The sequence below is a fragment of the Coregonus lavaretus genome (genome assembly GCF_964263955.1).
Source record: "Coregonus lavaretus genome assembly, chromosome: 25".
NCBI classification, from domain to species: domain Eukaryota; kingdom Metazoa; phylum Chordata; class Actinopteri; order Salmoniformes; family Salmonidae; genus Coregonus; species Coregonus lavaretus.
This window is the reverse complement of record NC_140012.1, coordinates 21,197,307-21,212,320: the sequence shown is the minus strand read 5'-3', so window position 1 is coordinate 21,212,320 and position 15,014 is coordinate 21,197,307. Positions and strand designations below refer to the sequence as shown.

General features: G+C 40.7%; 1 protein-coding gene across 1 annotated transcript; it reads right to left on the bottom strand.

The window, feature by feature from the left end:
- Nucleotides 1-620: 620 nt before the first annotated feature.
- On the bottom strand, nucleotides 621-14,156 carry LOC311100561 (butyrophilin subfamily 1 member A1-like; the record flags this gene model as incomplete). The annotated part of the gene is made up of 8 exons (XM_084141464.1): nucleotides 621-1,207; nucleotides 1,306-1,332; nucleotides 7,155-7,206; nucleotides 7,550-7,690; nucleotides 12,927-13,085; nucleotides 13,250-13,357; nucleotides 13,433-13,531; nucleotides 14,094-14,156. The coding sequence occupies 8 exons, from the start codon at nucleotides 14,154-14,156 to the stop codon at nucleotides 621-623; spliced, it is 1,236 nt and encodes a 411-aa protein (XP_083997590.1).
- Between the last annotated feature and the right edge of the window lie 858 nt (nucleotides 14,157-15,014).

Here is a 15,014-nt window from a genome sequence, read left to right as displayed (position 1 = left end):
TGGTATGAAGGCACTGTAAGAGAAAAAGTGTTGGGGAGGGGGTAATGACTGTTCTTCAACCCTGGTCCTGAGGAGTGCAGGCTTTTGTTCCAGTCTAACTCTAACATTCCTGATTCAACTAATCAACTAATCATCAAACCATTGAATAAGGTGTGTTAGGGCTTGAGTAGAACAAAAGCCTGCACTCCACAAGCCTGGAATTGACACAGAATATTGCTACGTTTACAATATTAAGGGCTCGATTCAGTCAGATCTGCGCTACCCGACACTGGCATTGCTGTGTTTTGACGGTGTTGGAGGTGGAACTGTGTTAGAGCTGTAAAATCCACAAGTGGCTCCCAGTATTATACCTATCGTGGACATTGCCATTGGCTGCACGGAGTCGCATTATTAGAAATCCAATGCAGCCTTGATTACAAGTTCGAACACTGGAATGTGTGATGTAATCTACACATTGATTAGGCTCATAGAAATCCTCATTATTTCGTTGAATGATTTTCAGTTTGAGCATCATTATTTCTATATAGCCTACACGTTCTCGTTCTGAACTTCTAACGTGAGTGGGATGGGTGCGGCTTCATGACAATGACCACGAGCAGTATGTTATCTCAGCACTTAGCTCAGCACCAGAGACAGGGTCCAGGGCAGAGGCAGGGTTCCCTGGTCTGTGCCGGCCTGATCACCAGATCCTTCACCACCTCTACAGTCCCAAACACAGGGAACAGTCTCTCTGTGAAGGTCTCATTGTACGTGTAGATGTGGGACCTCTTCTCCACGTCATAAAAGGAGAGCTGGCCTTGCTCATAGTCCAGGTAGACCCCCACCTTCCTGGGGACCAGCATCTGGGCCAGTGGGGTGGAAGGCACCGTCAAGGCCTTGAGGTCCGAGCCCCTCTCCAGCCGCAGGGTGAGGTAGCCCGTCTTTGTGTTGAGGGAACTGTAACCCTTCCTTTGGGCGGAGGCTTTAGCCATGCCCAGCCGCCAGTCCCGGTCGCCCACTTCGACTTCCCAGTAATGGCGCCCAGAGGTGTAGCCCTCGTTTCCCAGAGCGCACCACCAGCCGTCGAAGCGGCGCGTGCAGTTAGGGACGTCGCGCCGCTCCAGGCCACAGCACATGCGCTTATTGTCATCGGAGAGGATGAGGTCAGGGTTGGCTGTCTTGGGGTCAAGGGTCACTTCCTCTGCAGCATCACAGATCCAATTCCATACTGAAAAAAAAAGTTGTTAGGGTAAGAAATGGGATGACTGTATTTACAATTTCCTTTACTCCTCAATAAAGCATGAGTCCAGCATGAGTTTCACATACCATTGTGGGGAATGTAGCGGGCTGCATCTGAAAGTGTAAACAAAACTGGGGTTAAAATACTGTTAATGTTCAATTTTAACTCATTTTCTGTTACGTAACTGCAAAGGACTCAGGCATGTTTGTCCATTCCTCTGGTATCTACCGTAGTTCATTCTTTCTTTAATATTTTATCAATACCAATTGGCAGCACTTCAAGTGATTACTCAACCATCCCAGCAAACATGCCCAATTCGGATAATTTTTTGTACTAATTGGTCTTTTCACTAAAGATCTGATGTGAAAACGTCTGATGCAATTGGGCAACAGACCAATTAGTGGAAATAAATATCAGAATTGGGCTGCCTGTGTAAACACACCCATTGGCACAATGTGGGCCCAATGCGGGCAAAAATATTGGCCCCATGTAGGCTGCCCACACTGGGCTGATGTGCAGCCCATATCTGGTGAGGGCAGCCCTCATTGCCTAAAATAAACCCATATTTTCCCAGCAAACATGCCCACATTGGCATGATGTCGGCCCGATGTGGGCTAAAATAATTCCCCTATGTGAGCTGTCCACCTTGTACATTTGATATATTATTAAACCCTCAAAGGTATTTAGCGAATGACAACTATCATACATATATTTTTACAAGAAAAACTACTAAGTTTCTCATATGTCACATGCACTTATCTAATTTTTTTTGAAGATCAGAATTAATTTGCATCACACAACAGAACACTTAAACTGGAACGACACTCTCAGTAACAGGTTACACAAAAACAACTGTGTGTAAACCATGCCCCCAAATATTCGAATGAACCCCCGCCTCTACATTGTGAAGTAGCAGGGCTTGGAGTGGGCTAGCCTGTGTTGGGCTTGGTGTGGGCTTGTTGTGGGCTAGCCCATGCTTGACTAGCCCATGTTGGGCTGATGTGGGATGGCTGTGGGCTAGCCCGTGCTGGGCTAGTGTGGGCTTGGTGTGGGCTAGCCTGTGCCCACCTTGCGCTGATGTGATATCTTGACCACTGATCGATCATTACCCTTCATCAATACTTAGTGGCATAATCAAACTAGTCATCATCTCTCATTGTCACACATTGACACACCTGTGACCTCCAACATATCTTTGTTACTGATTGCTGTTATACTTGTGTAAGGGCTAGATTCAATCAGATTTGCGCTAGCCGACACCCTGTTGCTGTTCTTTTGGCGGTGTCAGAGGTGGTACTGCGTTAAGGCGCCCACATTCTAGGTTCGGTTTGCTACTAGCGAACGTCTGTGCCTCGCATACTCCTTTAAAAGGCCTTCGCTTGAAAAATGAGAAAAAAGCATCAATATTACTGTTTGTCACTCTTTAGACGCTGTAGCAACAACATAGCAAATAACACTTCCTCAAAATAGTCAGAATTAATCTAAGATAAATTAAGAAATCTGTAATACATTTTGATGTTTCTTCCGAGGAGGTCTTAGTCGCGCAATTTCACATCTAACTAAGATGTTTGGTGCAGTATATCTCAAGTAAAAAATTGTGCATGAAAACTAGTCGTCTCTCATTGAATGACAACAAACAATTAATTAAAGAATCCCATCCATAGTTCCCGCTCCTACTAGGAGTAGTACTGTTGACCAATCACCGACGAAGGGGCGTAGACTTCGGTAACCAAACTTTGACTTGCCTCAAGAAAAAATGTAATGCGCTCAAACAACCGGAAAAAAAAACTGACGAACACCAAAACGTCACAAAATGTCATCACAATATATGCGCAAACTGTTTCGAATGGGAAGCATGCGACAGGCTTTAGAGCAGTCAAATCCACAAGAGGCTCCCGGCATTATATCTATTGTGGACATTGCCATTGGCTGCACAGAGTCACATTTAGAAATCCCATGCAGCTGTGTTTACAAATTTGAACACTAGTATTTAACCTAATCTCAATTAGGCTGATAAAAATCCTTATTATTTCATTTTATGATTTTTAATTTGAGTGTAATTATTTCTATATAGCCTACACTTTCAATTTCTCAACTTCTAACGTGATTGGGACGGGTGTGGCTTCATGACAATGACCACGAGCACCCGCTCATCGATTTGGCAGCTCCAACACAGTTACAGTGCCTTGCAAAAGTATTCATCCCCCTTGGAGTTTTTCCTATTTTGTTGCATTACAACCTGTAATTTAAATGTATTTTTATTTGGATTTCATGTAATGGACATACACAAAATAGTCCAAATTGGTGAAGTGAACTGAAAAAAATAACTTGTTTCAAAAAATTCTAAAAAATAAATAACGGAAAAGTGGTGCGTGCATATGTATTCACCCCCTTTGCTATGAAGCCCCTATATAAGATCTGGTGCAACCAATTACCTTCAGAAGTCACATAATTAGTTAAATAAAGTCCACCTGTGTGCAATCTAAGTGTCACATGATCTGTCACATAATCTCAGTATATACAGTGGGGGAAAAAAGTATTTAGTCAGCCACCAATTGTGCAAGTTCTCCCACTTAAAAAGATGAGAGAGGCCTATAATTTTCATCATAGGTACACGTCAACTATGACAGACAAATTGAGATTTTTTTTCTCCAGAAAATCACATTGTAGGATTTGTAATGAATTTATTTGCAAATTATGGTGGAAAATAAGTATTTGGTCACCTACAAACAAGCAAGATTTCTGGCTCTCACAGACCTGTAACTTCTTCTTTAAGAGGCTCCTCTGTCCTCCACTCGTTACCTGTATTAATGGCACCTGTTTGAACTTGTTATCAGTATAAAAGACACCTGTCTACAACCTCAAACAGTCACACTCCAAACTCCACTATGGCCAAGACCAAAGAGCTGTCAAAGGACACCAGAAACAAAATTGTAGACCTGCACCAGGCTGGGAAGACTGAATCTGCAATAGGTAAGCAGCTTGGTTTGAAGAAATCAACTGTGGGAGCAATTATTAGGAAATGGAAGACATACAAGACCACTGATAATCTCCCTCGATCTGGGGCTCCACGCAAGATCTCACCCCGTGGGGTCAAAATGATCACAAGAACGGTGAGCAAAAATCCCAGAACCACATGGGGGGACCTAGTGAATGACCTGCAGAGAGCTGGGACCAAAGTAACAAAGCCTACCATCAGTAACACACTACGCCGCCAGGGACTCAAATCCTGCAGTGCCAGACGTGTCCCCCTGCTTAAGCCAGTAAATGTCCAGGCCCGTCTGAAGTTTGCTAGAGTGCATTTGGATGATCCAGAAGAGGATTGGGAGAATGTCATATGGTCAGATGAAAACAAAATATAACTTTTTGGTAAAAACTCAACTCGTCGTGTTTGGAGGACAAAGAATGCTGAGTTGCATCCAAAGAACACCATACCTACTGTGAAGCATGGGGGTGGAAACATCATGCTTTGGGGCTGTTTTTCTGCAAAGGGACCAGGACGACTGATCCGTGTAAAGGAAAGAATGAATGGGGCCATGTATCGTGAGATTTTGAGTGAAAACCTCCTTCCATCAGCAAGGGCATTGAAGATTAAACGTGGCTGGGTCTTTCAGCATGACAATGATCCCAAACACACCGCCCGGGCAACGAAGGAGTGGCTTCGTAAGAAGCATTTCAAGGTCCTGGAGTGGCCTAGCCAGTCTCCAGATCTCAACCCCATAGAAAATCTTTGGAGGGAGTTGAAAGTCCGTGTTGCCCAGCGACAGCCCCAAAACATCACTGCTCTAGAGGAGATCTGCATGGAGGAATGGGCCAAAATACCAGCAACAGTGTGTGAAAACCTTGTGAAGACTTACAGAAAACGTTTGACCTGTGTCATTGCCAACAAAGGGTATATAACAAAGTATTGAGAAACTTTTGTTATTGACCAAATACTTATTTTCCACCATAATTTGCAAATAAATTCATAAAAAATCCTACAATGTGATTTTCTGGAAATTTTTTCCTCATTTTGTCTGTCATAGTTGACGTGTACCTATGATGAAAATTACAGGCCTCTCTCATCTTTTTAAGTAGGAGAACTTGCACAATTGGTGGCTGACTAAATACTTTTTTCCCCCACTGTATATACTGAGATTATGTGACAGATCATGTGACACTTAGATTGCACACAGGTGGACTTTATTTAACTAATTATGTGACTGTATACACCTGTCCTGAAAGGCCCCAGAGTCTGCAACACCACTAAGCAAGGGGCACCACCAAGCAAGCAGCACCATGAAGACCAAGGAGCTCTCCAAACAGGTCAGGGACAAAGTTGTGGAGAAGTACAGATCAGGGTTGGGTTATAAAAAGATATCGGAAACTTTGAACATCCCACGGAGCACTATTAAATCCATTATTAACAAATGGAAAGAATATGGCACCACAACAAACCTGCCAAGAGAGGGCTGCCCACCAAAACTCACAGACCAGGCAAGGAGGGCATTAATCAGAGAGGCAACAAAGAGACCAAAGATAACCCTGAAGGAGCTGCAAAGCTCCACAGCGGAGATTGGAGTATCTGTCCATAGGACCACTTTAAGTCGTACACTCCACAGAGCTGGGCTTTACGGAAGAGTGGCCAGAAAAAAGCCATTGCTTAAAGAAGAAAATAAGCAAACACGTTCACCTTCCAGCAGGACAATGACCCTAAGCATACTGCTAAAGAAACACTTGAGTGGTTTAAGCGGAAACATTTAAATATCTTGGAATGGCCTAGTCAAAGCCCAGACCTCAATCCAATTGAGAATCTGTGGTATGACTTAAAGATTGCTGTACACCAGCAGAACCTGTCCCACCCTGGCTCTGGGGACTCTATATGTTGAGCCAGCGTGTGTAGATTCTATGTGTTTTGTGTTCTATGTTAATTAGTCTAGTTGTTCTATTTCTATGTTGGCCAGTGTGGTTCTCAATCAGAGGCAACGAGTGTCAGCTGTTGCTGGTTGTCTCTGATTGGGAACCACATTTAAACAGGCTGTTTTCCCACAGTAGTTGTGGGATCTTGTTCCTTTTGGTTTGTTCCGTGTTGGTTTATTTTGTAGCCAAGGACTTCACGTGTCGTTATCGTTTGTTGTTTTTGTTCTTGTTATCACTTTTGATAATAAAGTATGTTCGCTCATCACGCTGCGCCTTGGCCCACTCCGTTCAACGATCGTGACAGAAGATCCCACCATACCAGGACCAAGCAGCGTGTCCAGGAGCAGGCAGCCTGGACGTGGGAGCAGATATTGGACGGGCAGGGGTCCTGGACCTGGGAGGAAATCCAGGCCGGGATGGATCGCCGTCCGTGGAAGGAGACGGTGGAGGCGCGACGGAGAGAGGAGCAACGGCGTAAACAGTGTCGTCGTCGGACGGACGAGAGGCAACCCCAAAACATTTTTAGCGGGGGGCACACGGCATGGGCGACGGGGCAGCAGGAGGCAGCTACAGGGCGTATTGGGAGGTTGGGTGAGGAGGCCACCAGGTTAAGGGGGCTATTGGTCCAGAGGGAGCAAGAGTTAGTGGTTCAGAGGGTGGAGCTACTGGAGGCAATAAGGGAGAATGTGAGAGTAGAGGCACGGCGAGAGGAACTGTGTAGGCAGCTGAGGGAGCGGAGGGTTAATAATTATGCATGCTCAAGTTTTCTGTTTTTTTGTCTTGTTACTTGTTTGTTTCACCCCAAAAAATATTTTGCATCTTCAAAGTGGTAGGCATGTTGTTAATTCCAGGTTGTAAGGCAACAAAATAGGAAAAATACCAAGAGGGGTGAATACTTTCGCAAGCCACTGTACACCTCCTGCACCACCAAAACACCAGCTATGCGGGGGTCGGCTAGCGCGGGTTAACACTTGACCTGATTGAATCTAGACCTAACGCTTTCTTGATGACTTCAACAGGTCAAAGCTCTACACACCTATCTTCTGACTCCTCTGTTTTCTGATCAGCCACTGCTTGGTTACATCCTCCTGCAAACACAGAGGATAGGCTTGAGTGAGTTTATCTGTGTGATGTGTATCTATTCAGGCATATTAATTGATAATCAGTTATTTTACGTTAACATTTTAGTCATTTAGCAGATGCTGTTATCCAGAGTGACTTATAGTTAGTGTATTCATCTTAAGGTAGTAGCTAAGAGAGACAACCGCATATCACAATCATAGTAAACAAATAGTTTCCTCAATAAGTAGCTATCAGCAAATCAGTGCTAGTAAGAAAGGAAAAGTGTGAGTATTAGTTCAAGACAGGCAAGGTTGTTAGTTTTTATTATTTGTATTATTATTTTTAGTTGACTCATAGAAACTCACATACCTTGTCAGGGCTGTCTGCACTCAGCACGACCCACATGACCAGCTCCATGGCTGGGAGAAGGTTCGGCAGACGCCCCCTCCTCCACTGGAACTCCAGATCATCTAACATCATCAATACGGGCTCACCAGGCCAGATACTGGGCTAGAGAGGGGAAGGGAGGGAAGTCAATATGGTTATTACTTTATATACTAAGAAACTAAAAGAGGGTAGGAGAGGCGGGAAGTAGAGGGAGATGGAGTCTTCCATTACTGGCCTTTCTGAATTAATAGCTACATTATACAGTAAGTCCATCATATTGGCACACGCAGGACAGGGGATTGTTCATCTTTGATGAGAGGCCTCAGTCCTGGCATCCAGTGGCATCCCCCTTTGTGGGGACGTCCCAGGATTCCCTACTGCTCTGCTCTTGAGCTCAAAGGTCAAATACATCCCAAACACTAGTGGACTAAACACTGCTCCTCAGTCTAGATCCCATCTCTCCTACAATATCAGTCTGAAGAGCATGTCAGCATGCCAGTACTTTGCTTTATTTGATTTGTTTGTGTTTTTTGTTTTTTTTGGTCAAATGTCTGCTCAGCCCACATGCCCACATGCTCTATACATGTAATGTATACAATAACTATGTATTTATACTATGATCCACACATTCTATGGAATGCCCACCGCCCTCATATGTCATGTCTGTTAAAATGTTTTACTTGGGTCTTCAATGATAGACAGAACAGATAACGATAAGTTTGATTCTATACAAGTACAGACCAACAAAAAAAATACGTATCACATGGAATGTCCACGGGCTCCATGATGGGAAAAAAAGCATATGGTTCTCAAACACCTAAAGTTATATTTTCTTTATTTTTTATGAACATTTAAAGAGGAGCTGGGTTGGAGAGGCCTATGATGCCACCTACTGTAGTAACAGCAGAGGTGTAGGCATCCTGATAAATAAGATTACACCATTTTCCCTTATATCCCAGCATATGGACCAAGAAGGCCATTTTCTAATGTTGAATTGTACCTTACATTGTATATTCCACCAGGGGCACATCTGGTGTTTTTAGATAGAATGCAAGCTATATTAGATTAAATCCAGACAGGAACTATTATTTTAGCAGGTGACCTAAATCATACATTTGATAAGATTGACAGGCATATTTAGGGAGCCTCCAAAGAGGCTGAAAAATGTCATCTCTACAAATGATTTACAGGACAACACGAGATTACTATTCTCAACTACAAAATACTATTCCTTCTTCTTCTCAAAGTAAGAAAAGCTATTCAAGAATTGACAACATTTATTTTTCTCAAAAATACACAACAATTTACTGGATAGAAAAATTCATGACATAGTGATATCGGATCATTCTCCGGTATCATGCTTAATAACACCAATAGAAAATACATTTAGCGACAGAATTTGGAGAATGAACAGAGCACATCTTCTAAACCCGAATGTTATTAAATACGTAAATGAAAACATTCAAACCTTTACCATTACAAATGTAAACATAGAGGACAGAGAAAAGCCGACCCCGATATAATTTGGGATTCCTTTAAGGCGTACATTAGGGGAATGATCATCTCATACTCTGCAAAAGTTCAATCTGACTTCAAAATTAAAATTTAAGAAAAATAAATCACTAACTTAGGTAAAGAAGAAAATAAAATCTGAATTTAAGCAGGAATATGATATTTTATTTCTGAAGAGAGCCAACTACAGGTTAATCTCAAATAAAGCATACTACATAATGGCAAATAAACCTGGTAAATATCTCGCAGCTCTCATAAAATGAATTCATGCTAAACCAGATATAATTTTAAAAGATAAAGATACAAAAGTGGCAATTAGAAACAACAATGAGATTAATGACAATTTTAAAAGTTTCTATGAAAATTTATATAAATCAGAATTAAACAACAGTGGGACGGATCCTATAGCCTTCTTAGACTCAACAACTATGAAGCAACTATCAGCACACAAAAAAAATCATTAAAAACAGAGATAACCCAAGAAGAAATATTAAATACTGTTAAAACATTCACACAGAGAAAAGCACCAGGAATGGATGGCTTTCCCATATAATTCTACTCAACATTTTGGGATAAAGTAGCCCCCCTATTTACACAAATTACAACACACGTCACTTAATTCAGTACTTCCTAGTTCCATGTATCAAACAGTTATTTCAGTTATATTAAAGAGTGTGCGACTCTCTTTATTTGTTTTTATAGCTTACAGTTATATTAAAACCAGGAAAATCTGGAGAGTCTCTTGCTGATTATAGACCCATAACTTTATTAAATTGTGACAATAAAATAGCTTATAAGCAATAAAATGGCAAAAGTCTTATAGACTTCATACATATAAACCAAACAGGGTTTAGTAAAAATAGACACTTACAAACAAATACAAGAACATGTTTCAGTTTAACACAACACGCAAAAAACAAGATAGAGCAGGGCGTTGACCCTGGTTGCTTCTGTGGGTCGCTCTGGATGGGAGTCTGTTAGATGACTGAATGTGATGTAGATGTTGAGCCGCTTCACTGCAAGTAGATTATGTTTTAATATTCAATAAAATTAAATATATATTTTTAAAGATTCATCAATAATGGCTGTTGATGCAGAAAAGTATTTCGATCATCTTGAATTGCCTTTTCTATTAAAAACTTTGTAAGCTTTCAACTTTCCAGCTTAAATAATAAATTAAATAAAACTATTGTATAAATGTCCTAAAGCAAAAATATACATGAATAATACATTATCGGATTAAATTGTTTTAGAAAGGGGCACAAGACAGGGATGTCCCCTCTCCCCCCTCCTGTTTGCACTGGCAATTGAAGCTTGCAGAAAGAATTAGACAGGACTCAAACGTAACAGGTATCAGTATTGGTAAACATAGAATGATTTGCAGATGATCTCCTGATATACCTGACTAATTTTGAAAACTCAATGCCCCATTTGATAAAAATATTTTCAGATAATTCAAAGATCTCAGGTTATAAAATGTACGTGGAAAAATGAAATAATGGCAATAGGAAAAAGAAAAAGAATAGCTCACGATCTACAGCAATCCTTTAAGTGGACTACAAAAAGACAAAATACTTAGGATGCTTAATAAATGACAACAAACAACAAATATATCAATATAACTTTATTCTATTACTCAACAATACAGTGGCTTGTGAAAGTATTCACCCCCCTTGGCATTTTTCCTATTTTGTTGCCTTACAACCTGGAATTAAAATGGATTTTTGGGGGGTTTGTATCATTTGATTTACACAACATGCCTACCACTTTGAAGATGCATGAAAGCAGATCTAATTAAATTGAATAATCATCCCATAAATCTTACAGGTAGAATAAACCTCTTTAGAATGGCATGGCTGCCAAGGTTTTTGTATTTATTTTCGGTAATACCAAGACATTCTTTTAAAAAGTATACTCGGTCATAACTGACTTTATATGGGCAAATAAAAGTCATAGAATAAAACAGAAAGTTTTACATCTTCCTAAGTCTGAGGGTGGTTTTAACCTTCCAGACTTGGAATTGTATCAACTCGCTACCTAAGGCTTTTACTTGCAACATATGCACTAAAGAGAAACAATGGGTACATATTGAAGATGCACATGCTCATCCCCAGAATCTTTTTACGTGTCAATTTTCAAAGGATAAATCTAAGAACATTAACATCTTCATAGTTAAGAACACTATAACGATATGGAACAAAATGAAACGTATTTTACAAGAACCAATGTCACTCCCTAGAAACACAACCTTATGGAACAATCCTTGAATAGCTTTTCAGAATTCATTGATAAATTGGCCCACATGCATAAACTAAAGGCATAGAAACCGTAAATGACTTGTTAACAGGAAATACATTTATTTCCATTACAGAATTAAAAAGTAATTCTGGACTAACCAATGTAGATAGTTTCAAATACATGCAACTTAAAAGTTACATATCACGAAATATATATTTCAAATCTTTTGGACATCAGAGTAACCTTGAGGGAATCTTATTTGAGTCAGAAAAGGATGTTCATATGATAGGGAAGATATATAAAACTTTGCAGAGATCATATCTAACTGACAATCTCTTAGAAAAAAATATAAACTATTGGAAACAAGATTTTAAAAGAACTGAGATGGAGGGAAAGTTGGAGCATAACTAACAAAATTACATTTAATGAAAATGTACGCTTAATCCAGTATAAACTAATGTATAGAATGCATTATACAAGAGACAAAATCCACAAATTCTACAGCACAACGGCAGAGTCATCTCTCAAGTGTAATACTAATAATTACTAAATAATCCATGCTTTCTGGGAATGCTATAAAGTCCAGAAGTTGTGGGCGGAGCTAGAAAGTTGTCTGTCAGAAGTACTACAATGTAAACTTACTTTTAATCTGTCTGTCTGCATATTTCAAGACATGGCATATGGGGGTGTAGTGAGATACCCAATGGGCTGGACGATTATTTTCTCCTCACTCATCTTGAAAAAACGTATACTAAAAACTTGGAAGTCAATCAATCCACCATCATTGACACAATGGAAAAATCAAATGATTTATTATTGAAAAAGCATGGACGACCAAGAAAAACTAATTGGTACAATTTAAGGCCAAGTGGCAAACAATAATGCAGGCACTAGGGATGGGGATGTGAGCATGGGGGACTGGGCAGATGAAATGTAGTCATTGTTTGTGTGTCTGTAAATTGTTGTTCGTATGTATACGTTTGTTTTTGGAATATAAAAAATAAATAAATGGAACAACATTTATTTATTTTATACATGAAGAGCATGTCAGATGAGAAGGAGAGGTGAGGATGAACTGGGATAGGGAGAAGGGAAGAGAGAGAGGGGAAGAGGGAGAGAAGAAGAGGAATTGGAGCAAGAGTAAGTCTTTAATCAAATGGGTGTGACAGACTTGGAGTCTGACAGCGACAGAAATAGAAGGAGAGGGAGAGAGGAACATAGAGAAAGGGAAAGAGAAAGAAGGGGGAGGCCAAGTGATAACAACAACAACTCTAATAACTTAATCAGTAAACTATCGCTGTGCCAGAGAATGAAATTAGATAAAGAATGACAACAATGTGTCTTTGTCAATTTGTCAACAACAAGTAGTACAACCACTTTAGCAATACATTGGACTCACAGGAGGCTGCTGAGAGGAGAACGGCTCATAATAATGTCAGGAACGGCGCAAATGGAATGGCATCAATCACCTGGAAATGTGTATAATGTATTTGATACCATTCCACTGACTCCGCTCCAGTTATTACCACGAGCCTGTTCTTCACAATTAAGGTGCCACCAACCTCCTGTCGTTGGACTCTAGTGACCCAATCCCTCCCCTGTTCCATACCTCTAGTCTGTTTCTGAGCTGGTGTGTCCAGTCCATGATGACCCGTTTGTTGGTTGCCATGTCATACTCTCCACCTGTCTCCAGCATACACAACAGGTGACCCTTCCAGTCCCTTTTCTCTGGCCACTCAGCCTGCAGGTCTGTCTGGATGCTCCTTGGCTGCAAAAGCAAAGGACATGGGTCAATAAAGAGATCATTAAGTAAAAACTACATTAACAAGTCTCACATCAAGGCCTGATAATAGTTTATAAACAAAGAGAACAATGACAAAGGATTCATTTCAAGAAAACTTAGTTTCACTTCTTTCAAATATGGGTGCTCACCTGTACTCTATTCTCCAGCACAGCAGCCCACTCCACTATGAATTCTCTACACACACTGGGAGGCCAGGAGTCTTCACTGGTCCAAATGTGGGCTAGGACATTTGACCTCTGCAAAGAGAGAGAGTTAATAGTAGAGAGAGAGCGGTTGTGTGCATGTGTGTGTGTCTCTGTGTATGTGTGTACCTGGCACAGTCTGTTGAGTTCCCTGGCCAGCTCCATTATAAACAGCTGACTCTCCACTAAAGGTTCTTTCTTATCATTCGTCACTTTCTTACGAGACTCCTAGAACAGAGAGAGCAATGGATGAGAGAGAAAAAGAGAGAAGGGTAAAAAAAATTAATAATTTGCAGCAATCATGCAGCACTGCTACACAGATAAACCACAAAAGGGAAATTAACCAATCATTTATTTCTCTTGAGTACATCTTGACAAGGACAAATATCAGTACTATTACCCTTATACTGCAGTGGGCTAAATCAGTCACACAGAGTGTTTCTTGGTGGTCTTAAACAAATCTCCTTTGAAACAAACGTATACACCTCACATACATGGTTATGGGCTTAAAAAAAGAAGACACCTGTACCATGTCAGATATAGAGTTGAAATGTATTATATTTTGAGTTTGCATCCCAATATTACACTTTATATACATCACAGAAGACTGAAATATAACAAAACCGTTTGACATAGAAACACCAGATTTTCAGCGTTTTTTATTTGTATGTTTATTAATTATGAAATTATGAAAAATATTAATAACATTCCACCCATGAGGCCACTAGGTCATTTGACTGCAGGAAAGGGCTACGAGGTGTCTGAGAGTTGAGGTGACCCAGGGTCGTACCTTGAGGCGGATCTTGATTTTTTTCGCCGGCTCGATGAGGAACTGGAGGCACTCCTTCATCATGTTGGCAGCTGGGGGGAGAGAGAGGCCCTGTGGCACAGTGATACACAGCTTCATTATGCTGGCGCAGTGATACACAACTTTATTATGCGCTGGCACTCATTCTGTCAGTGCTAGGCCTGATCTACAGCTGACTGGGCTCCAATGGCACCTTAAATCGATGTGTGTGTGTGTGTGTTGTTACGAAACCAATAACTAGCCTACTGATTTTTTTTGCACTCATTATGTCTAGGGGTCTTAGGCCTAGCTACAGTGCATGGTCTGTAACCTGATTTGATGTGTGCATAAATGTGAGAAGTAAGTGTATGTGACCAGGTGTTGAATGCATGTACCTAGGAGACAACCACCTTACCTTAGGTCCAGGGCTAGCCCAATATTGGACTAAAGGAGCCTAACGTTACTCCTTAGTCCAAGAACCTTACATGTTCTGTTTAAAGGGCAAATTGGCTCTGGAAGCCAAAACAGCCAAATACTCCATCTAAACAAGAATCAATTCTCAATTGCAGTATGGTTCTAGAAACATAAATCCCTCTACTTTCATATCACATCAAAATAATTTCACAAATGCAAAATACACACTTACTGTACACTGTTTTAACCTGTTTCAACACAGTTGCAGCCAACAGTATAGTTCAGTGACAACACGTTTTTGGCATCTGTCTTCTGTTTACACACAGGAGTTCGGAGAAGCAGATAGCTAATTAGCACAGGTAGTCCACTGTGTTCTGTCTGTTTTCCATAAACAAGCACTGTAGCATGGAAATATGGCTGTGTGGGAACCCTAACCCTATAAAGGTTAACCTTTTGTTTTGCGAAAATGATTTCTCGTCGATATGAAAGATAAGGTCCTTATATTTCAAG